At 41.6% G+C, this 22,982-nt stretch overlaps 1 protein-coding gene across 1 annotated transcript; it reads left to right on the plus strand.

Moving 5' to 3' along the window:
• Positions 1-885: 885 nt before the first annotated feature.
• TIGAR (TP53 induced glycolysis regulatory phosphatase) lies at positions 886-13,747 on the plus strand. Its single transcript, XM_087765541.1, has 6 exons — positions 886-1,008; positions 3,160-3,197; positions 5,434-5,555; positions 9,162-9,239; positions 11,697-11,807; positions 12,239-13,747. The coding sequence occupies exons 1-6, from the start codon at positions 977-979 to the stop codon at positions 12,695-12,697; spliced, it is 840 nt and encodes a 279-aa protein (XP_087621667.1). The 5' UTR covers positions 886-976; the 3' UTR covers positions 12,698-13,747.
• The last annotated feature ends 9,235 nt before the right edge of the window (positions 13,748-22,982 follow it).

The raw sequence follows: 22,982 nt of genomic DNA on the forward strand, positions 1-22,982 counted from the left end.
CGCAGCTTGAGGCCATTTCCTTTTGTCCTATCACTTGTTACTAGGGAGAAGAGACTGACCCCCACCGCGCTACAACCTCCTTTCAGGGAGTTGTAGGGAGCGATAAGGTCTCCCCTCAGCCTCCTCTTCTCCAGACTAAACAACCCCAGCTCCCTCAGCCGCTCCTCATAGGACTTGTTCTCAACACGTGCCTTGAGACCTTAAAAAAATGCTTCAGACCAGACATACCTTCCCTTTAATTTTTAAAAATGAGTATTCTAAATAGGCAGGTTTTTCGGGCTGGTTGGTGCACTGCCCAGGCCTGCAGCCACACCGAGCTGCGGCTCCACCCGCCCCGCGTCCTTCTACCAAACGCACCTGAACTCGCACCTCTCCCCAACGGCCTCGGCCAAATACTAAAGATGATGAACGCGCACGCGCTGCACCGTCCAACATATTTCACGTGGAAAAAGGTCATCCTTTAGGAAAGCGGGCAAGTAATCGCGCTCCGGAGCACCCGTCTGTCGTCCCCATGAGCTCTCGGAATGGGCGCAGCGAAGTTTTTGAGAGGAGAAACGCCCCGCAGAAAGCGGTTTTGCAGCTGCGTTGCACAAACCTCTGATTTTTTGGGGTGCGAAACAAACCGGGCCCTTTCACGCTGGACGGGGACTCGCGCCAAGCCTCCTCGGCGGCGCTTCCCCCGCCCGGGCGGCGGCTCCTCAACAGGGGGCCCCGGGGCCCATTTCCCCCGGGAGCCGCCGCACCCGGACCCAGCGGGGGAGCCCGGGACTGCCCCGGCCGGAAGGGGGTGGGGGGTAGCCGCGCCGCCGCCGCCGCCGCCGCCTCCCACCGCCGCGGCGGGACGGCGGGGGGGGCGTGGCTGTGACGTCACCGGAGGGCGCGGGGCGGGCGGGCGCCGCAGTGCGGGCAGGAGGCACCGGCACCGGCGGCGGCGGCGGGGCGAGGCTGGGCCTGCGCGCACCTGTGCGGCCGCGCCATGGTGCGCTTCGGGCTGACCGTCGTCCGGCAGTGAGTACCGCGGCAACTCCCCCCCCCCGCCCCGCGCCGGTGCCGGGCCTTCCCCTTCCCCCGGCTTCCCGCTGCCCCCCCCAACCCTCGCCGGTGCCGGGACGGGCCGTGACGTCGGCGGAATTCCGCCTCCCCCTCCCCCCCCCGGGGCGGTCCGTTAGGGGCGCGCGGCTCCCTCAGGGGTAACGGCTCCCGTCAGTCAGTCGGCCGGTCGGTTAGTCAGTCAGTCCGGCGTGGCGGGCCGGGGAGCGCCGTGAGGGAGCCCGCGGGCGGAGGGAGCGCCGGGCCGGCCGCTGAGGGAGCCGGGTGCCCGCGCTCTGCGCGCCGCTGGTAGCGCTGCCGGGCTGCCGGCCGGGCAGGGCGGCGCGGCGCCTGAGCCGGAGCGGCTGTCCGGTTACCTGTGCCTGTGGTGGTACTAGGTCTGGCTAGGTACGCCAGCCTGCGCCAGTGCACGTCAGGTAACCTGATAAGTCAAGCCATATCGGTGTCGTTTGGGACTGATGGAAGTATGGGGTTACGCGTAACATGTGTGAACTCTTTGGTGACTGCTCATAAGACCTTTCTCCTGCCAAAAGCTTTCTGGTGGGGCAAAGAGCTCGTTCAGGAATGGTAGTCTTAACATTTCTACTGTGAAATGTTAAAGAATTGGCATTTGTGACTTAGTTAAAATTGTTAAGGTGAGTTTTTCTTTCGAGCTACAGTGGATATTGCCAAAGATTTGTCATTAACTAGACTAAGTAGATCCAGCTTCCTACAACTGACAGTAGTTAACTGTTTAATTTTTATGAAAGCTAAACTTTTTTTCCCCCTGTTGCATAATACAGTTTAGTACTTGATCAGTGCAACAGGAGCAATGACTTCTGGGTTTTTTTTTTTTTCTCTTCTGATTTTCCTCCTGTTAAGAGTTACTCTTGACTTCCGTTACAGTCCTGGATCTGCTGACTTAGTGCAATAGTTGCAGCCTAACTTTTACATCAGCTAGAAGACATGTGAGCCTGAAACAATTTGTTGATCTTGAAATCTTCAGGTGGGACCCTTGTAGACACTTCAGAAAGATCCCAGTTCATTCACCAGCAAATGGATGGGAGTTCAGCCAGCACGCCATGCTTGCGTATGCTGTGCTATCTTAGTGCTACTTGGAAAACTGTACATTCTGCTCTTCCGCCACCTGCACCCCAATTGATGACCAGCAGGATGGGCTCCATCCAGCCTGCTGCGTTTTCCTCAGGAGGCTGGAAGTAGCTGTCAGGACATGGGGTGAGCCTGAAGAATTAAATTGCTGCCCTCTGTGCAGGAAAGAGTTTAAAGTATACTAAAATAGTGTTTTCTCTTAAAAGTACTGGCCTTCTGTAATCAGGTACCTGTTTGGGGCTCATGTTGAGAACTTCCGCACAGCAGCGTTGATAGCTCTCTGTACAAAACCCAAGCAGCACGCTTGGCCTTAATACTGCAAAAAAACTTAAGCACATGGCATTTCTGTCAGGTGAGGAGTCTCCACAAAGTCAGCATGCTTAACTTTGCTCATGTCAAGTTTAGTTGTTAGATTTTCCCTCCTGAATAAATCTACACATGGTTTTAGTCACTCTTCTCTTGAAATACCATCAATTATGGTTTTCAAGGTAGGATATTCTGATTCTTAAAGAAGGTGATGTTCATTCTACCAGTCTTTGTACAGCTCTGGCTTCTTAACGGTGTGTTACTTCAAGGTGTGCAGTGTGCTCTGCTGCTGTCTTTGATAAGCTCTTGAACTGGCTTCCCTTTAAAGCACAGAGGTCCAGTTGGCTAGCACACACTCGTCATAAGAGGACTCCAGAGTCTTTCTGCATCTTCCCTCTCTCCAGCATAGAGGTGTTACTGTAATGGGTAAATTATGCTGAATTTATGATAACATTAAGAAATTACTTCCCTTCCTTTTATCCCAGGTAGGTTTGTCTTAGTAAATATTGACAGTATGATTGGGGTTGACTACTTGAATTTTTTTTTTAACTGTAAAGTCTTCAGGTATGTCTTTCTGAAAAGAGGCTGTGCTGTACTGTATCTCATTTTTTGTATTCAGACTGCTGTCTCCTGTTGGTATCTAATATAATAATGTTTTTGAACATTCAGTAAAATTATTATGAGTTAATTTTTTTTATTTATAATCTGTTTCAGTGGAGAAACGAGATACAACAAAGACAAGATACTGCAAGGTTAGTATCAGTTATTCTGCTAGCTTGCTAGAGATGGAAAGTTATTCTTCCCTGCAAAATGTGAAACCCTGTAACCAGCTGCTGAAATGTTAAGTATTATTACCGAATAATATTGTAAACCTTAAGAGACTTTATATGTAAGCCAGGATATTAGCTTGATAGCTTTACAGAACTATGAAGATTCTAAGTCGGTCTCCATAGAATAACAACAAATAGTGATGCATTTCTGATATTAACAGGAGTATTAGAATAGTTCCTTTTTCTAAACAGGGGGGAAAAAAAAAGTTACCTGTAATCAAATACAGTGATAGCAGCACCTGTTACTAAGGATGCCAGAAGGTCCCATAGCACTGCATTAAACCTCAGTAGTGTGAAGCCTGGGAAAGGGGCTTCTGGGGCTCAGATGAGAAGTGAGAGCTGCAGCTCTGGTGAAGAACCAGCCAGGTGCACGTTTGTACGATGGGGTTGGTAAGGAGCTGCAGAAGGATGGATAAAGGTCATGTTGTAAAGGAGGCTGTCTCCTTAAGAAGGTAATCTGTCACTTGCAAAAAAAGTCTACAGTAGAGCAAGGAAGAATGAAAAGTAAAGGTAGTTTAAATGTTTGAATTGTTCAATCCCAGCTCTTTCTAGGAAGGCAGTCTTTAGACAAAACATTTAAAATCAGGCTTCTCCTTAGTGACTGCTGACTTGTATACCTAGAACTGAAAACGCTGAGCTGTGTGGATGTCCGCTGTAGGAAAATCGACTCTCACTGCTACAAGGAGCCTAGTGGGGTTGTACTCTGAATAAATAAACTTTATACAATGCTACATGCTGTGAGGAAGAATTGTGTTTCCAGATTTTCCTACCTCTGTTTTGACATTGCAATTTACAGTTCTTGCAACATGGCTTTGTGCTCATAATAAAGTAAATAAAGAATATTTCTCTGCTTTATGTTCTTAAAAGTACCAATGTTGTTTTTTAAAATCCTAGCCCTCTGTGTCAAATGACACGTAGTAGGTTTCTCTGCCCTCTCCAGTGTAGAAAGTGAACATTGCCTTGTGTTTCGAGAGGTGTAAGACCTATACCATTGTGGTGGGGTCCGAGGTCTCACATGGCTGAATTACAGATGAGGTGCTCAGAACTCAAGTTCTGGACTTCTGGTGTCCTGTCGTTTGCTATTGGAAGCATATAAATGCTTGTGCATTTGCTTGGTGAAAATTGTTTTTGTCGTTGTTCTGGATCTGATGAGAATTGCACACTCCCTGCTTTGACTTCCTACAAAAGTAAAATGGGTGATATAAGTGTGGACATAGCAATTTGTTACAGGTTTGTCCCTCTGCCACAGTTCCTGATTCTCCTGCAGACTCTCTGAGCTGTGACAGGAGCACACCTGTTTCATTCAAGCTGAATTACCAAAGTGCTCGTTCTCTCAACGCTGTCCTAGAGCTCTGTGACCAGCTAGTTTCACAGACTACTCTGAAAACAATTTTTAGAAGGGTTGCTGCATTCCAGCTAGGTTTGTTCCATCAACACGCTGGCTGTGCAGCTGCCTGAGCATTAGTGTCCATGTGCGAGGTGGAGTAGGGGAGAGGAAGAGACCACAACAGATTGTGTTTACGTCAACTGTAAAATTCTTGTGAAACTGTGTCTTTGGCAAAGAGTGTGTGCTGCTTTCCGCATTACACAGAATCCCTTCTTGTTGCCTCATTTCTTCAAGGCATTGTCAACGTTAGGGAATGGGGAGGAGCAGGCATTTCATATTTGTCAGGACTTGACTCTCCTGATGTGCATGTTTTTTCCATATATGCATTTTAGTGTCAACAACATTATCTCAATTGTATTGTCCTTTTTCTTATTTACAATCAGCAAATCTGTTTTAAAGTTTCAGTTGTGAGATTCCTCTTGCAGGGAGCCTACCAGTGACCATTCTGAAAAGGACAAGTGATTTGAAATGACTACTCACATTTAGAAAATGTAGGCCCCTGTTGTATGTCTAAATTTGTCATATGTATACATTAATATCATTGATAATGATCCTTCTGTCTTCCTAGCCTGTACTCCCTTTTTTCATACAATTTGTGTGACTGAGTTTAGGAAAGACCAGAGGAACAGTGACTTTTACTAATGGTTGAGTTTACTGAAGGAGAAGCATTTTATTATGACTGAGCAGTTTCTTTATTGCTGCCATGCTTGTTCAGCTGCTAAATGATCTAAAATTTGCATGTCTTAATGTTGATGGGTTTTTATTTTGTAGGTCAAGGAGTGGATGAGCCACTGTCTGCAACTGGTTTCAGACAAGCAGATGCTGCTGGTTTATTTCTCAGTAATGTGAAGTTTACTCATGTCTTCTCCAGTGACCTCCTCCGAGCAAAGCAGGCAAGTGCTTCTGGAGGCAACTGAATGTAAATATTAGCTTCCAGATTTGGCATTTATTTGCTATTGATGCAAAAATAATACAGTGCCGGAGAGCCAAAAGCTATTTTGATGGACTTAGAACTGCAGTTTGAGTTGTGTAGAATTCAAGAAGGCATCTACGAGTAAGTAAATTTCAATGAGAACAGCTCAGTTAGGAGGCAATGAAGGCTGGCTTGCTTTGCAGGATGTCATGCAGTATTGTTCTTATGGATTTGCCATTATTTTTTATGTGCATAGATTCTTGCTAAAGGAGTAATCGGGACTTAGAGGTGACACAGGCTGAAGTCAGTTTTTCTTTGAAGAAACAAAACATGTTGGCTGTGATATTGTTGTACTGTCTTATGCATTGTGACTGTATGCTGTGTTTTTCTAAGGAATGCAGACTAATATAGGCAAGACCAACTTTTGCTGTAAAGTCAGTACAAGGATCATTACATGTGCAGAGAGGTTGGATTTTGACGGGAAGCTAATAGCACGCCTCTCACCTTGATGCGCTATTTTAATACATTAATTAAGAGGAAAAAGTGTTAATTACTGAGTGGGATTACGTGTGATTTTCTGTGCAGTATTACAAAATACTCAAAAAATTATGGAAACAGAACTTTTAAAGGTAGAGACAGAGATCAGCTGTTCTAGGAAGGTCATGTCTCCTGTGGAAGCCCTGTCCTTAACTCTATTTTCTGTTACTAATGCTGCGATTTCAGGAGACATGTACGCTTCATGTGATTGAAACTACTAAGCGATTCTTGATAGTCCCGCTGGTTGCTTGCTTTTTGCTCTGTTGTCCTTCTACAAAAGTCTATGAAGCCTTGCTGTAAACAAGATCAACAAAATCTAGCATAAATCCCCTTTTTTTCTTAAAATGTACATCATCGATATTGCTCATCAGTTTTGCAGCACAGTCTCATGAACTGCTCTAGCAGCACAACTTAGGCAGAAAACAAACTAGAGAGACAGACAGGGAGGGGTGCAATTATTAGATGTTTTTAAAATGCATAATAACTGCCTGACAAGTCATTTCCTTTAAGTGTGTGAATGGCAGTGATTATATTGAAAAACATTAATAGTCCTTTATAACATTCATAAGACTGTCTGTGCTATGTGCCTGCCTTAGGGGAATTGTTTTTGAATGCTCAGCCGCTTGAGCGTGAGGTTGGTAATTTTCTTCCTTATATTAGATACAGCCTTTTCCATGAGAAGCGTTTGCACTCTCATGATGCAGAAGACAGACCTGAATTTGTCCTTTGCATAAAGGAAATGTGTTTTGCCATTTGTTTGACAAGCTATCCAGACTTTGTGGAAACTTTTCCAAAGATGTGTAAAGCCGCAGTTTCCATTTGCTTGGAACTCCCTTTTTTGGCAGCTGCAAATCTATGAAGAAGTGTCCTTTACTACGCTGTCACTTCATAGCTCAAGTATGAGAGGAATGTACAAGTTCCCTTGCAAAAGAGGAAAAAATGTTTTTTAAAGAAACCATTAGTGGTAAAGTTTAGTTTTCCTTGCAATGTTTCCTGCATCAGCTGTAGTCAGGGTGTGTACTGGTTACTGGAACCAGGAGTGGTACGTGGTCCTCTGGCTACTGCCCGTGACTGACAGCTGAACGTTCAAGCCTGAGCAGGATAGGAGAAAAAAGGGATGCCTGCAAAGAGAGTTGTACTAGCTGGGCAGGAATTCGAGAGCTACAGGAGGTGCCAAGTGAGCAGGTATAGGAAATACAGAGAGAGGCTTTGCAGGGAAGCCTGTTAGAGAATAAGCCTAGGAGGGAGGGTCAAAGACTAGCTCCAGAAATGAGCAGTGTAGAAGAGAGCAGGCAGCCCTGCAATGTGAAAATTAAAAAAAAGATTAGTTGGGCAGACTGGGATGTGGTGTGAACAGAGCATAACTCCATAAGACTTGTGAGCTTAACAGAGCACAATACTAAAGTCTGCAGGGGAATAGGGGGCTTAGTGTGAGATGCTCATGCTGTTGGGACAAGAACTCTGCAGCAGTGAAGGCAGGGACAGGCTGAGCCCTGAGAAGGACGAGAGAAAATCTTTGAGTCTTTTCCATGTGCAAAGTGGGGCTAATATCCCTTCTCTCACTGTGGTACTGTGAAGATTCAGGAACATTTCTGAAGCATACTGGTATTCCAGTAATGCATAGTGTAGGAAAGGTGTGAGGAAGGTAGTCTCTTCTTCAGAGCAGATTTTGGTTTCAGCACAGTAAATGAGGCTTCATGTTTGTTATTTACAGTTCAGAGTATGAATTAGTGCTCAGTAGGTGAATGTTGTCTATTCTATGTACTGAACAAGATCTCAGTACTGGAGAAATTTCAGGATATAGTCATACAATTAACTATGCTATTCATATATACAAGGAAGTCGATTCAACCCTATGTGAATTTTGACATTATTCTGTGACAGAAGTTTAAAGTTGCAACATAAAGCCTTTCCTAAGGAATACATTAAATAGGTCATAAAATCTTGTTAGTACAGCAAGGCTGCTTATTATTTGTCAAAATCCAAGGAGCCTTTTCAGAATGAGTTCTTTGAATGTCAGCTCGATTGGATGTGGACATTTGCACAAGACTTCCAGCTGATATTGCTGGTCAAAACTGTATGTGAATCCAGTACAGCCTTCACACTTTGGTGCATATAAGAACAGGAGCAGGCTAGCTGTCCTTTAGTTCCCAGTTTGGCTGTGGCAGCCAGACAAATGTATAATATCCAACATGCTAGAGCCTGTTGTTAGGCAATACTTTTTCCAAAGTAGTATCAGAATTTCCTCTTGATCAGTTGTCTTGCCCTCCCTGCACCTTCAAAATCATATGCTTCCTTGGAAGAAAAAAAGATATATAGCACACAACTCAAGATATCCAGACTATTGTTAAAAGCTAACTAAGCTATTTGGGTTTTCTCTGTCTCTTGGCCATGCTATCAAAAGGCAAGTGAATACAATAAGCTAGATTTCGCCCCCCCCAAAGTGTTTCATCCAGTGCATTTCTCCTTTGTAACATCGGGGCTGACAGTTCAGTGTGTTGCCAGCAAACACCCTCCTGCCTCTTAACTGCTTCAAGAGTATTTGATTTCTGAGGTGCATTAAGTAGCCACTTGCCAGAAAGTAATTTCATTTGTTAGATGCTATGTTTTTCACTGGCGGATTAACTGATCAGTTGTTAGGACGGTACTGCTTGTGAGTCTGACCCACATACTACATATAAAGAATGTGTCAGCACGATTGCTTTGTGAGTGGCAGTAGACTCGAGAAGATGTGGCTTTTATCCCTGTAAATCCTGCTGCTGCTGTGCATCTTGCTGCCCACCTTTCATGGTTGCTAAGTGTTTTCAACTGTTCTGGACTTTGAATTGTGAAAGAACTTTCAGAAGATCGCAGCTTTTCTGCCATTTTATGGCCTGACACAGGCCGTATACCCAATTCTGACAGACACTACTAGCTGAAAAACTTTGTCTTGTTTGTTTGGGTTGTTGGGTACTACTAATGTGATTCACATTGGCTGTGGTGATGTAAGATGGTCTAGCTATCCCATGAGAAAACAGCTCATTGATGCGACTGTGTATTCACTTTTTAGACTGCTGCCACAATTCTAGGAAAAAATAAGTTTTGCAAAGATTTGGAAATCAAGTGTGATGCAAGACTTCGAGAGAGAGTAAGTGCCAAAAGAGTCTGTTTTAATATTGAACATTGAACAATTTGAAAATGTAACTTACTGCTGATGGGTATCTTGGCTTATTAAATGGTAGATTTAACAGCGGAGAGCACTATTTGATGTGGTTTTGATCACTGAAAACTGAACATCAAGTACTATGAATTGTTTGCAGAATTGTGAAGCAAAGCGAAAATTTAGTGGTTAGTGCTGTAACTGTGATGCTCTTACGATTTAAGTAAGGTAAGATTTACATGTAGAGAGAATTATCTTAAATGTAATAAAAAGCTTAGCTCTGTTTTCTACCCCCATATGTAAAGTGTTAAAGATAACTCCCTCTGCCTAACCTTCTCTAGCCTGATTACACAACCTGATGTTGGCTTTTTAGCTGTTTATACCTTTTCATTTGCACAAAGACTACTGGAAAGCTTTCTGCTGTCTGTGGACCAATCTGCTTTCCTGATTAGCACCTCTGCCTGATAACAGGCATAATTGTACCTCCTGTCTGTTTTTAAGTATGTCTTGATCAGAATAAACTCAGATCCTGGCTGTTTCTGCTAATATGAATCACCCTTCAGATGCTACACTGAGAGTGTCAGCTGAATTTTAAATAAGGAATGCTACAAAACCAAAAGTGGGATGGCGTATTGCCAGCAGGCAAATAAGTGTTTAAGGAGCAGAACATGATTGTAACATTTCCTATTTGGATCTTCTTTTTCTGTCAGAAATTCCAGTTCTTCCCCTGAAATCAGCACGTCAAATGTCTCCCAGACTTCTTCAGTTGCTTTACCACTTGACATTTTCGAAAATATTACAGTTTGTGATACAGAATTTTAGAAAGAATAATCTTAAGTCTCTGTTACACTTTTTTTCCCCTTTCATGATGTTTGTATGGATGTATAGAAATGCCAGTACAGTGTCTGCAGGCCACAGGTTGTAAGTCACTACTCTGGATAACTGTAATTAAGTTTGAATTGCATGAAAAGAAGCAAAGTCCTTTAAAAGAACATATGTCATTGACCCTGTTAAGAAAGTTTTATTGTCTCATGCCTTGCTTTCATGAGAGAGGTCTGGAAAAATCTTTAAGATTAGGATTTCATTTTCAGCAGCTTCAGAGCACTTATTTCTTCATGTCTTCCCTAGTGTTCTTAAAATGTCAATATTTTGCTTTAGAGAAAGGGATTGAGAGGCTGAACTCAGTGTGTTTCAGCACATTGAAATTCTGAAGACCGTGATAAATTAATTATTATAGCATCTAATTGCATATCCACAGCAAGTGGATAGTGACATAGAAGTCAAAAAAGCCTCAGTAATGAGTATGTGTCTGTATCTTAGTCATCAACACCTGGATTTCTGGAATGTGTGTAACTGAGTGTTTGACAGTATAGCAACAGCTCTTACTTTCTCAAAATACTCATCGTAACTGCAGTGTTTTCACTGTCTTCGGGCATTCCAAGGAAAGACCAAAGCTTTCCACTTTAATATATTTTTCATTTGTTAGTGGTAGTGAAGTATTAATCTTCAGAGGGAGAAATATTAATTTGGTTTACCATTGTTAGAGATGTGCCTTGGAAAGATCTTCAGCATCAAAAATGGTAATGCACATCCAAATATGTTTATCACCATATGCGACTTCTAGTGATCCAGAATAACTAGCTGGTATATATGGGGTCTTACTACTGTTTCTCTTACGGGCCTTGTATTTGGAGGTCTCAGGAATAAACATGACATTGAAGATAGTTAATTGCATGTTCTCTTGAGTCCGTTAGCATACGTTTTTAAGATCTTTTTTGCCTGTCTTGTTTTCTGATAACACTGTCCACAGCAGTGATGTATGTCCTGAAGAAGTGGGGGGAGGCTGTATTGTTTATTTTTAATAGACACTTGTGGGTTTTCGTGGTTTGTTCGTTTGGGTTTTTTTTTGTCTTTTTCAAAAATTTTGATTTTAAAATGGACTCCTCCTCTGTTGTGGGGATTTCAGAGGTCTGTAGAGAAAATATTTGTTTCTCACTCGTGAAAGGTAATTCCGTGTAGTCTTTCTCCAAATGAAAAGTAAATGGAGTTTATCTTTGTGTGAACAGCTACATAGAGAGGTGTTTGCAATGTAACCTCAGTTACAAAGACACTTGAATTTTGTATGCTAAAAATGAGTGTCGAGATCGTAGGAAAAAATCTCAAGGCTGAAGGTAGTGTTTTGAATGTTAGTACTTTAAATGAGATGCTGCTCTTAATGTATTTTTCTGCCCAGCATATATATACTTAAATAGCAGATATAAAGATACGTCCTCTTCCAATATTGGAATAGAATGTAAAAAGTAGCTAAGCCTGCATGGAACACTTGAGAATCCAAGGAAACAAAGCTGTTAAGAGATGTTCGCACTGGAAGTGGTACTGGAGACTTGATATAAGACTTGATATATCATCTTGCTAAACCCGCTCTTTGTAACTTGCCTCTTACAGAAATACGGTGTTGCAGAAGGAAGGCCTTTGACTGACCTCAAGGCTATGGCAAAGGCTGCTGGAGAGCAATGTCCTTCATTCACGCCTTCTGGAGGAGAAACACTGGATGAAGTATGGTATCTATTTATTTATTTGTGCGCTAGTTTCTAGGCCATTTCATCAGTGCAGATGCTGCTATTGCTTACTTAGGAACATCTTATTGAGAGCTTAGCCCAACCAAAGGTATTTGCTTTCCAGGCTAAAAACACTACCTGACTTGATTCCAGTGGCTGCCAAGTAGGGAATCTCTTTAGAACTAAAATATTGATTCTGAGACTGACTCCTCCTGAAGCTGTTGTTTGCAGAAGGATGATGGAAATTACTCTTAACCTTGGCACTGGAGAGCAGAGGAGTTTTTACAGTGTTCAGTAACTTACCATTGATTTCTGAGACTTGTCTGTGATAAATGTTTATCTTTTAACTGAAGCAGTTATATCTCAGATTTCTGAAAGCCAAAGTCTCTTGCATTCTTCACAATGTACTCTTCTGACCTTTCTCTTTAGGTAAGAGAACGTGCAAGGGATTTTTTTGAATTTCTGTGTCGGCTAGCTGTTGAATTGGAACAGAAAGAGCAAGACATGCATGGTGCAGCAAGCAGAAGCTCAGGAACATCTGAAGAACAGTTAGTTTTCCCTTGGACAAACCACTGCAGTGAAGCAGAACTTAGCTCTGATAACGGTGGAGTTTCTAGAATATTAGATGCCAATATATTAGTGGTGAGTCATGGAGCCTATATGAGGAACTGGATTAGTTATTTTGTTTCGGATCTCAACTGTACTTTACCGACAAATTTAACAAAGTCTCAGTTGTCTTCTGTCAGTCCCAATACAGGAGTTAGTCACTTCATTATAAAACTTGAAAATGGAAATTTGTTAAAACCTGAAATCACATGTGTTTGTCTTAATCAAGACTCTCACTTAGTGGACGTGGGAGCTGAATGTGTAGCTCCAAAAGTGTTTTAAGAGTCTTTGTAGGGGGAAGTGGCTGTAGATCACCGTTACACTAAGCTTGGGAAAGGTATCTGTAGTAATTTCTGAGATTGACTGGAGTTATTGACACTAAACTGCAAAATCGAAGACATGCAAATGCTTACCATCTTAAGATAACACAATTTGCATGGTCCTAGTGCCCGATATAAGTTGGCACTAGAGAAATAACACAAATATTCTTTACAAACAGAAACATACTTCAGTCACTTGCGTATCTGCTCCTAGAGTGCATATTTTTGAAAACTTCTTTTGATTAGTCCATAATTATTTTGGTTATCTCCAGGTAAAAGAGTTGGGGGGGGGGAGAGGAATGGTACCTCAGAGATGAGCTGTACTGTATTCTTGTTTTATTACAAAATGCTATATTGTAATATTAAACATATATGTTGTCTTAAAGTAACTTTTTTGAATGCAGGAGTATAACCTAAAAAGGAGCATTGCCTAGAGGAAAAGGTTTGGTACAGAGTCGGGGAACATATTCCTGGCTCTGATACTAAATAGCTATGAGACTCTGGGCAAATCTCTTTTTCCATCTGTAAAATGGGGATGATGATATACCTACCTCGCAGGAGTGTTTTGTAAGCAATTGTTAGTGTTGCTGAGACCTCTGTTGAAGATCACTGTACACAAACATAAAGTATTTATTTTTAACTGTAAGCAGGATGAGGAACCTCACGTGCACATAGTTGAAATAATGGTCTCTCTTCTGAAAAGGAACCTTTTCAATAGGGTGAGTTGTACCCAACTAGAATCCTGTTGTCAACTGCAGTCATACACTTGATGGACGAATGTTTTTGCCTAGAATTAAGCAAGTTTGATTTCTTGATGATTGCTTATAGTTGCTGTTAGTACTGCGTCTTTCCCCACTGGGGTGTTTGTAGTGTTACTGTGTAAGCTTATCTGACTTACGTTATTTATAATATCCCCATACTTTTTCTTCATTTGCATATTTTAAGCCTGTTTAAAAAAATATAAATAAAAAAAAATTAAAGGCTCCTGAATAGAACTCCATTTCATCTGTGTTTCTTTTCAGGTAAAAATCTTTGTTAATATTACTCTATGAAGCTTTGCTCAGATCATATAACTTCCTTTTTTTCTTTTTTTTTTTTCTGAAAAACCCAGGCTGGTCTTTTACTGTGAAAAGGAGCCTTTTTTAGGGCTGATGGATCAGTGCTATCCTGACTCCTACCTGGAAGAACCACTGATGTTAAAAGGTTAGGGACATACTTAAATTGCTTGCAACTGTACAAAATTCACTGTTTGACTGAAGTGTTAATTTTTTTCTAATTTTTAAAAATATGCTGTCCTGTGTACTTTGAACTACTTGGCTTCTTTGCCTTGAAGCAAAGACTTGAATTTTGAGGAGGAAAAAGAGGTTGCTATTGTTTCCTTGGAGAGGTGGGTACCTATACTTAACTGCTGCCCTACTAAAAAACAGCAACAGAATTATTTAATCTGACTCTATTTACTGTACTTTGCGCCTTCCGTTCCTGTGACTGTGATTCAGTAGGAGAGTTCTCATAATTCCTACTTGAACACGGATCGAGGATCTCCTTCCGTTCTCCCTGCTGTTTGCCCAATGCCGATCCTGCTGGAATGCAGGGGATGAAGCAGGAAAAGCTCAGCCCTGTGGTGACCAGAGGTAGGCTGCTGAGGCAGTGCTCCCCAGAACCTGGAAATGAACCTGAGCCCCACTGCAAGTAAAAAGCCGTGTTTATCTAGCAAAGGACCACGAAACCATCTGCTGCTGCGTTGAAAACTAGTCCATAGAGAGTGAAGCAGCTTACCTGATTTGTAAAGATGGGTACTAGTCACTGCTGTCAGCAAAGACTGGTCTTTCGGCCTCTATTATATATAATAATAATATATATATAATATATATATGTGAAGGACTGGGCGCTCTGAAGTTGGGTTGGCAAATTTAAATTGGAGTTTTATACTGAACTTCTGCATCAATAGGCTAAACTTGTTACTTATTGATCAGCTGGCTTCCTTTCATTTCTTTACAGACACAGAGGAAAGCTGCCTCTTTACGGCTCCTCTTCCCCCATATGAGGCAGTTCATAAATGTACAGGTGTATCTGGGCAAAGTTTTGTCGCTAAGGGTTTTCCAGCAAACGTGAAATCTGCATAATATAGAATCCTAGGAAACTTAAGATTTCTCAACAACATAAAAACAAGCTTTGGTCAAAATGGCTCTATTTCAAGTTTAATTTTTTATAAGAAGCCTTTGTTGAAAACAAAGGTATTCTGAAGCAAGGTGTTTCAGTGTTATTCAGAAGTGAAAATTTCTGAATTCAGATAGTCACAATAAAATGTTTAGAAAATTAATAATTTTTTTTTTTTTTTGAGAAAGCCAGCCAACTGGAAAAATCCTTGGTAGGCAACCATTATTGACATTATGCATGACTACCACCTGAACAGTCAGTTTGTTTGTGAAATTAAAAAGGGTCTGTTTCAAATTGATTCTACTTAGAGAGGTGACAGTGGTAGCTTGGGGAACTGCTCAAGACTTTTGTTCAAAAGTGTCCATAGATTTTTTTTTTTCACAAATAAAAGAATTCATTCTTAATATACTAAAGAAAATAAGTTGTGTACACAGGAAGGAAAAATGGGAATGTGGGCTTTTGCACAGACTCCTTAAGCTTCTGTGAAATGCACCTTCCTAGAGGCCTCCTGAATACGAAATTGATGATAACAGCCAAAGAAGATAAAAAGTTTTAATTATGACTACTAACAGAGTTAATGGCAGGGGTTGGGAAGGGAGTTCATTCTTAATTTGTGTGTCCCTGGTAGCGCCTGTTTATTTCAGGAAGGCTAGTTACATATCAGGAGACTATCCTGTTGGTGCTTTAAATAGCTTGAACTTTTCTGTAATCGCCATGTCCCGAAGCTGGTCAGTCATTCCATTAATACTCCTTGGAGCCAGAGTAACCACGTTGAAAATGTGCATCCTTCATCAGCTGGAAAATGAGTGGAGACCAAATACATTTTCCTCCTTAAGTCAGTAACTTTTGTCAAATATTTCAAAACACACCCATGATTTCTGTGCTCCCTTTAGTTAAAAAGGCTTCTTTTTCTTTCTTGCCTATCCTCAAGCAGGTTAATTAACATTTTGTTCTTGCTGATGAGGTAAATATCTTATGGGAACATCTACTTATTTGTTAAATGCTTTGCCACTTCTTGGGTAATACTCTTCCCATAGGGATTTTTGACTCTTCCTCTATAATATGCTTTACCTTCCTTAATGTATTTGTAGGTGGTTAAAATTTAGACCTATCCTAAAAAATCTGTCTTTATGATTGTTTTCTTTAAGTTATTGTTAACAAAAGCTTTCATCTTGTGTGAACTCTTGTATAGGGCAAGCAGCAGGTACAACAGTGCCTAACCATGAAAAATCTAAAAGGGTGAAACCATTCAAGTTTTCTAAACAGCTCCCATGTTAACAAGGTAACATTTTTCAATGAAAAAATTATGAGCCAGAATCTCCTAATTAAGGCTTCGTAAAAATCGATGCAAACACATCTGCCAGTGGTCGGGGGAGTACAAGCAGCCAAGCGTGTTCTGCAGGTGCCCTATGGTAGTCCTTCCCTATGTGTCTGCACTTGACATTGTTGGAGACAGGGTACTGGCCTAGGTGATCTTATAGCCTGCCCTGATATAGTTATGCTTTTTATTCCACCTTTGTTATATCAGATGTAAGCTTCTCTATGCATTAAAAAGTAAATCAGTAATTTTGGAAATGGCTGAAGTTAATTGTAAGCCCTTTTTTCTTTAGGTCTGTGTATAGTACTGGTCTTTTATTTAAGTCTTTGAAACAATGCTGAGATGAAATCTTTCTTCTTGCTCTTTTAATAAAGTGACTCTTGTACATTTGTACAGCAATTCCTTACAGTTTATTGGGATCCTGGGAAAGGAGAGCTGCAGTTATAGATTGTTCCGTTAGGAATAGTAGCAGAACATAAATATTTGAGGGATTACTCAGTAGTGGGCATGAATGTTTTGTCCTTGTGAAATGCCAGTCTCTAATTAGCAGCAGGAGACAAGGCCTTGACTACAGGGTGGATTTTCAGCAGTAGCAGCCAAGATGTAAGAGAGGCTGTGAAAGCAGATCGAGCTGTTAAGCACATTACCAGGATGATAAGAATTTGAAGCGATAAGGAAAAGGTACGTTCCTTTTGAATACCTTTGTAGGAAAATAGTGCTGAAACAAATGTCAGAAACGTGTCAGTTTGCCCACATAGTGGCCTGTAGTCCGATTGGAGAGAACCAATGCATTCTTTAAAATTATCTTTTAAACTGGTGAAGGTTAAGACAAAAGCTGTCTTGACAGGCTTTTTCAGCTGAACAACAGGAGAAGAAAAGGTGACTGTGGAGATCACCAATAGGAAACTCAGCCCCCTCCTTTCTAAGCTTATGTTTTCTTTTGCTGAAGAGTCCAGTGGTGTTCTGCTCCCCAAAAAGTGATGCTTCAAAAGGTAGGGGAGTCGTGACCCCCTTTGATAAAGTCATCGTTCGTGTTTAAGCAGCACTTTACCAGGCTGGGCTTGATTTGGAAAAGGTGACAGGAGAGACAAAGAGGAGTTCAAAGTTCCTTGCATGGTAGTGCACTTGTTCCTCAGTTTTGGCTCCGCCAGCATCATCTCCTGGCAGCTCTGCTAAATGTCTAGCAGTCATCAGGCGTGCACTTGGCAGAGTGCTCTGGTAGTATCACAGTTTCCTTCCTCTAAAGTATCAGCCCTTTTTCCAAGATGTTTGCTCTGTTCCCACAGTTCTCTGTTGGGTTTATATTTTCCAGACATAGCCCTGTCTTTGCAATAGGAGGAGGTGGGGTTTTTCCTTTTTTTTTTTTTTTTTTTTTTTTTTTTTAGTTTAAGTACAGAATTTAGATCAGATGCATTCTCTCTCCAAGCTTTTGGTATTTCATGAGACTGCCTCAGATCCACAGCCCACATGCCTGGACCTAATATATGTCATATTTTCCCCAGATGTGTCCCTCTTGTGAGGGCTTTGGCCACGAGCCTGAGGTTTTTAGATATATAATAATCCCAGGCAAATGGCAGCTGCCTGAGCACAAATCAACTGCACAATGTGCGAGCTGTTTCCCTGACATCCGTGGCTACGGCAAACCCGCTGTGTGGATGATCTGTGTGTGCGTGGTAAATCCAGTGCTGAGAGAGCTCTAGCATCGCTCGCAAACGTCTCTGGGGCTTCCTGGCGTGCAGGGAGCCCTGTGCGAGTGTACGCGTGTCCTGCCTGGGTGCCAGGAGCTGGCAGCGGGGCCCCCGAGAGCACCCTCGGAGAGTAACAGCAGAGGCCTCGAGAATACGGGCACGGGAGGATACCAGGATAAAACCACAACTCATGGATAGTCACTTACCGGGCACCAAAGGAATGCGCTGGAGGTCCAGGCAGAGGCCCTTCTGGGGCATAACTGGACGGGATATTCTTTCCTGCTGACGCCCGGCTGGTTGATCAAGCCAGAGCTAAACTGAAGAGGGATGATGCACTAGACTTGACTGTGATAAGCCATGAATATATTTTGGAAGAGCTAGCTATTGAAAAGTGAATTTACTTAACTTAAAAGATGAGGTAAAAAAGAAGGTTTTATTTCAGAAGGGCAAGAATCACAAAATTAGTTAATAAGGCCAGCTATACTTAAGAATCACAAAATTAGTTAATAAGGCCAGCTATACTTGAGCCTTAAATGGACTTAACATGGAAGAAAGGGGGGAAAGCTTTGCTCGTTTAAATCAGAGATGTAAAAATTATCTAGAAGTTACATCCCAAACAGGCAAAAATTACAGCGAAGGCCCATTTAGTTCAAAAATCATCTCAGGATGAGTTACCAGTTCTGGGAAGAGAGCCTATAAGTAGTAGGAAGAAAGTTACATCATATAGAACATTGTATCTTAGATACGAAATGATGAGAGTTTGCAAAATAAATGAAAACAGGTAGCAAAAGGATCTTGAGATATACGTACATCAAAATAGAGAGCAAAGAAAGGAGTACCAGAAATGTTGCAGTGCATGGATGGAATAGAGATTAGATAGTCTTAAATCATATCCCCAAAATGAGTTACTTCATTTACAGCAGTATTGAACACAAGGGTAAAAGAGGATGGATAATGGGAGTGAGGATAGGGAAAATACCACATTTAAAGCCAAGAATTAAAGAATTTAATATGCTTCTGTCAAGGGAAATGACTAATCTTTATCCCAGAATTCTGAAAGCACATCTAAAATTACACATCCGTAAGCAAGTATTTTAAATAGATCTGTCAAGTTGGGCGTGGAACCGTATGACTAGAGAATAGAAAATAAAATATTTTTTATTTGAGAACAGAGGACAAAGTAATCTTACAGAACTGTTTGTTTGACCTTAATAACATTCAGAGCTTTAGAAGAAATTCTGAAGGAGAATGTAATTACAGATAAGAGAGGTAAATGGAACCTGGAATATAATTAAATTAGTTTTTACACTAGACTAAACTGATAGTTCTTTGAGGAAATAACTGATGTCTAGGCAAGGGAAAAATGATGGAATATGATCTAGGTGAATTTTAATTGAATACTTGACACAATGCCACAATGGAAACCATCAGCTCAGCTGGAAAAGATAAATGTTACTAGAAAAAAAAAAAAAATGAAGTAGGTATGCAAGCAATTTACGGGCATATAAGTAGGTAGTAGTGTCCAAGGTCAAGCACTGAGCTGGAGTAAAGTTAACATTTAAGTTCCTCATGGGGCAATTTTTTGCTAACGACTCTGAATAAAAATATAAGAATGTGGACATGTTAGTGAGGAAGCATCATCAATAACTACGGGGGTCAGAATATCATGCAGAGGAAGAAACGATGAATTTGAGGAGTAAAATTAAAGACATGGCATGAAACCAGCTACCACAGACTGCAAGCTCAGGCATTTTGATACCAATGACAATAATGTCCACTACAAGCTGGAGGATAATTGTTGAAAACAACAAAGAAGGAGAATAACCTGGGATAATATTAAGTTCTGACTTACTATGGGTAGTTGGTGGTGTTGCATTTAGAAAGACAAGCCTGATCCTGAAAGGTGTCTCTGGTCAAGGTAAGGAGTCATTAATGCCGTTGTACAAGCACTGATGAGATCTCAGCTGCAACGCTACGTGTAATTCTTTCCACTTTCAAGGAGGAGCTGGGAAATGTAACTCCACCTTGAAAATGGAAGACAATGACCTGAGTTAAATAAATTGAAAACCTTGAGTTATTCAGATAAGCACCAACAGCATTTTGTAAAAGATTTCCTCTTGCCAATAGATTCAGGAGTTGGCGTTTAATGCATGGTTTGTTCTGGGGGGAATGAGTAGGCAATATTTCTCTTGGGAAAGTTGCTCTTTCTAACCTGTGCCTTCCTAGGCACGTTGCTTACCCTCAAAGCTAACAGACAGAAATGAAGTTCACTCTTGGGCAGATGAACAGTGCAAGTCCTGCAACTCATTTAAATGCTCAGAGTAGGGCAAGAGAAGGGGCAACCTGCTTTACAGAAGGATTTCAAGCTCAGTAAACCACCAAAATCATAGAAATTGAGGTTAAATTTAGTTAACTTGCCAATCTTACTGCTTCTCGAGTCTTAAAATCAGTTCTTCTCCCTTCTAAAAACATTTGAGCTGTATCTAGGATTGTGCCTTTGCCTCAGCAAATAGACTCGATGGTCTTAAGGATCTTTTCCAACCTTGACGATTCTATGATTCTATGATTCTATGACTCCTGGCTTATGCACCAGAGGTGGTTTGAATACAGAGAAGAATTGTTGGGGATGAGGATTTACCCAGAGTTCTGGAACGGGTTTGTGGTCTTATTCAACCTGCTGTCTATAGTGTGCAACTTTCCCGTGCTTCAGCAAAACCACATAGCCCTCAACTAAGTTACTAAGCAAAATACTCAGATTTCTGTAAGATATTACCCAAATCAAGCATTTAACAGGACACAAAGTCGAATGGGATGCATGGTAGGTTAATGAAGATTTACAGAATTAAAGGAGTAAAGATTAAAAGGAAGTGCAAGAGTGCTGGAAGATGTGTGAATCCTCATGCTTTAGGATCTAAAGCAGTGTCACAAGGCTCAGAAACAGACAGGTGCTATGGTATCATTATTGAGACCGTCCTTTCAGTTGGCTGGTTCTGGTCACTGTCAGGAACAGGAGTCTGGACCACGTGTGACCCTTCATGTCCTGTCTTCCTCTGCTAGAATGACAACTTCAGGTAAAGAAATGTAAGGGTTCTTTTGTTTTTTTGAGTAGCCAAATAGGCCCAAATAGGCCTCATAATCTTCGTCTCCTGGTAGCATCTGAGATCTGTGTGTTACTAGCACCCTACTCTTTTTTTCATGCTTCTTTTGCAAGCATACATGACTCATAAAAATAAAACTTCATTCATCCTTGTGAAAAACATGGGCGTTTCGGTGAAAAGGGTGCAGAAATGTTTTTTGTCTTTCAACTTCAGCATAAATCCTCCATATGAAGCCCTTTCTCTCCTAGTCATGGTCTTTCTCTGAATGTCTGTGATTTTCTAAAAAGCACAGAAACAGATAAGAAATATAAAAAGAGGGTGAATCCCTGTTCAATCAAGCTAAGGGGTGAAGAAAAGGGTAGGGGAAGACAGGATGGTGGGTGATGTAGAGAGCCTAGGAACCACCTGCACAGCAGGCAGGAAAGCAGAAGCAGTGGTTGCATGAGCCCGCGTTATGCTTGGCAGGCATGGCTTGTGCTAGAAGGTACTTAGTGCTTCCCCATTACGACTAAAGCACCAACAACCTTTGAGCTTGTGCTGGCAAGTCCAACAACAGCCTAGCCACAGGAATACTTGGGGGCTGATCAGTGTTTCACAAAAGCCTTTTTGTTCTGGGCTTTGGGCACCACTACTGTCTGGTAGTGTTATCAAATAGGATTACAGGATTATTTCTGAAGAGCATTTTGTAAAATTACGCAGTTTGCAATGAGATAGAATCTAGCAATAGAAAGAATAGCTGGGGGCTCTTCAAGTGGCCAGGTCAGTCCCCTCTGCCCCTTGTCTTTGCATCTTCAGCAGCTCTGGAAGGAGACAGCACTGGCCAAAGGCAATGTGAGGATCTCTGGAGGGAAGGTAGAAGGTTACATCAAGGCATAAAGCTACTGTGATTCCAAAACCCCACCCAGGCAAAAGAAGCAGGGATGAAACACAGGTGGGTGATGTCTACCTGGCACTTTGTTCTCAGTCCTGAGAAATGCCCTCTTTGCAGTTGAATTTGCTCCCCTTACTTTGCAGGCACATGTTACCAATACAAAGGCCAACGCACCTGATTCTGCTTACTCTTTAATTTGGTTTTACCTGAAAAATAAAAATTCAAAAATGTCTTTACAAAAAAATGTTTCAGATCTGTACATACATGGACTAGTTTATATGCAGTCCAGCTTTCTGCTGGTCCTTTGTAGCAGTGTGGGCTTAAAGAGTTAGATAATAAAGCTTTCTATATTTAGTAAATAAGTAAACAAGGCCCAGTTAAACCTTTTGAGATGCCCTTCAAGAGTCTCTATTTGCACTGCTGTTCAAGTACTGTTATTTAATGTTACCATTTACAGACACTTCTAGAAAAAGAGTCACTTCACTTTTCAGTTGCATTTCCCAGAACTTGTTTGGCCTAGAGATGGGGATCAAGTGCTTTTTTTTTAGGAAGTGTCTGCCTTTAGAAGGACACCAGGAACAGGCAATCTGGATTTCATTCATTGTCCTTTACTATTATCATCCATGCTGTCGCCTTCAGTGCTGTGCTAAGGTACTTTGCAGAGGCTTGGTGTTTTATTTGGATTACTCCATGGAGAAAACAGTCTCAGAAATTATTTCTAATAACATCTCAGGATACATAGAAGGACAGTCTTTGGATTGTTCTCCTTTCTCAGCATTTTTCCTTGCTTCAAGATCCAGTTGCAGTTTCAGTTCACAACAGAGCAAGCTTCCTGGACAAGGAGAAACAACAACTGAACAAACCTTCGTGTTTGTCCTGCTCTTGGAAAGAGAGAGAGGTGGCAGAGATGGTTTCTGGGGCCACAGCTGCTCTGCAGCATGCTTTCTTCTTATTTCATTGTGCACAGCTTGCTGTGAATGAGTTTGAACAGTCCCAAGGCAGTGCTGAGGTTTCAAGTGTGTGGGAGACTAAAAGATACCAACTGATTTTTTTTATGATACCTGGGCATCTATTAAGCTTCTCATATGCTTCAATTCTGTTGCACTTTCCAGCTG

The sequence above is a fragment of the Nipponia nippon genome, unplaced genomic scaffold (genome assembly GCF_047370975.1).
Source record: "Nipponia nippon isolate SJK-2023a ecotype South Korea unplaced genomic scaffold, ASM4737097v1 scaffold_3, whole genome shotgun sequence".
In the NCBI taxonomy this organism is placed as follows: Eukaryota; Metazoa; Chordata; class Aves; order Pelecaniformes; family Threskiornithidae; genus Nipponia; species Nipponia nippon.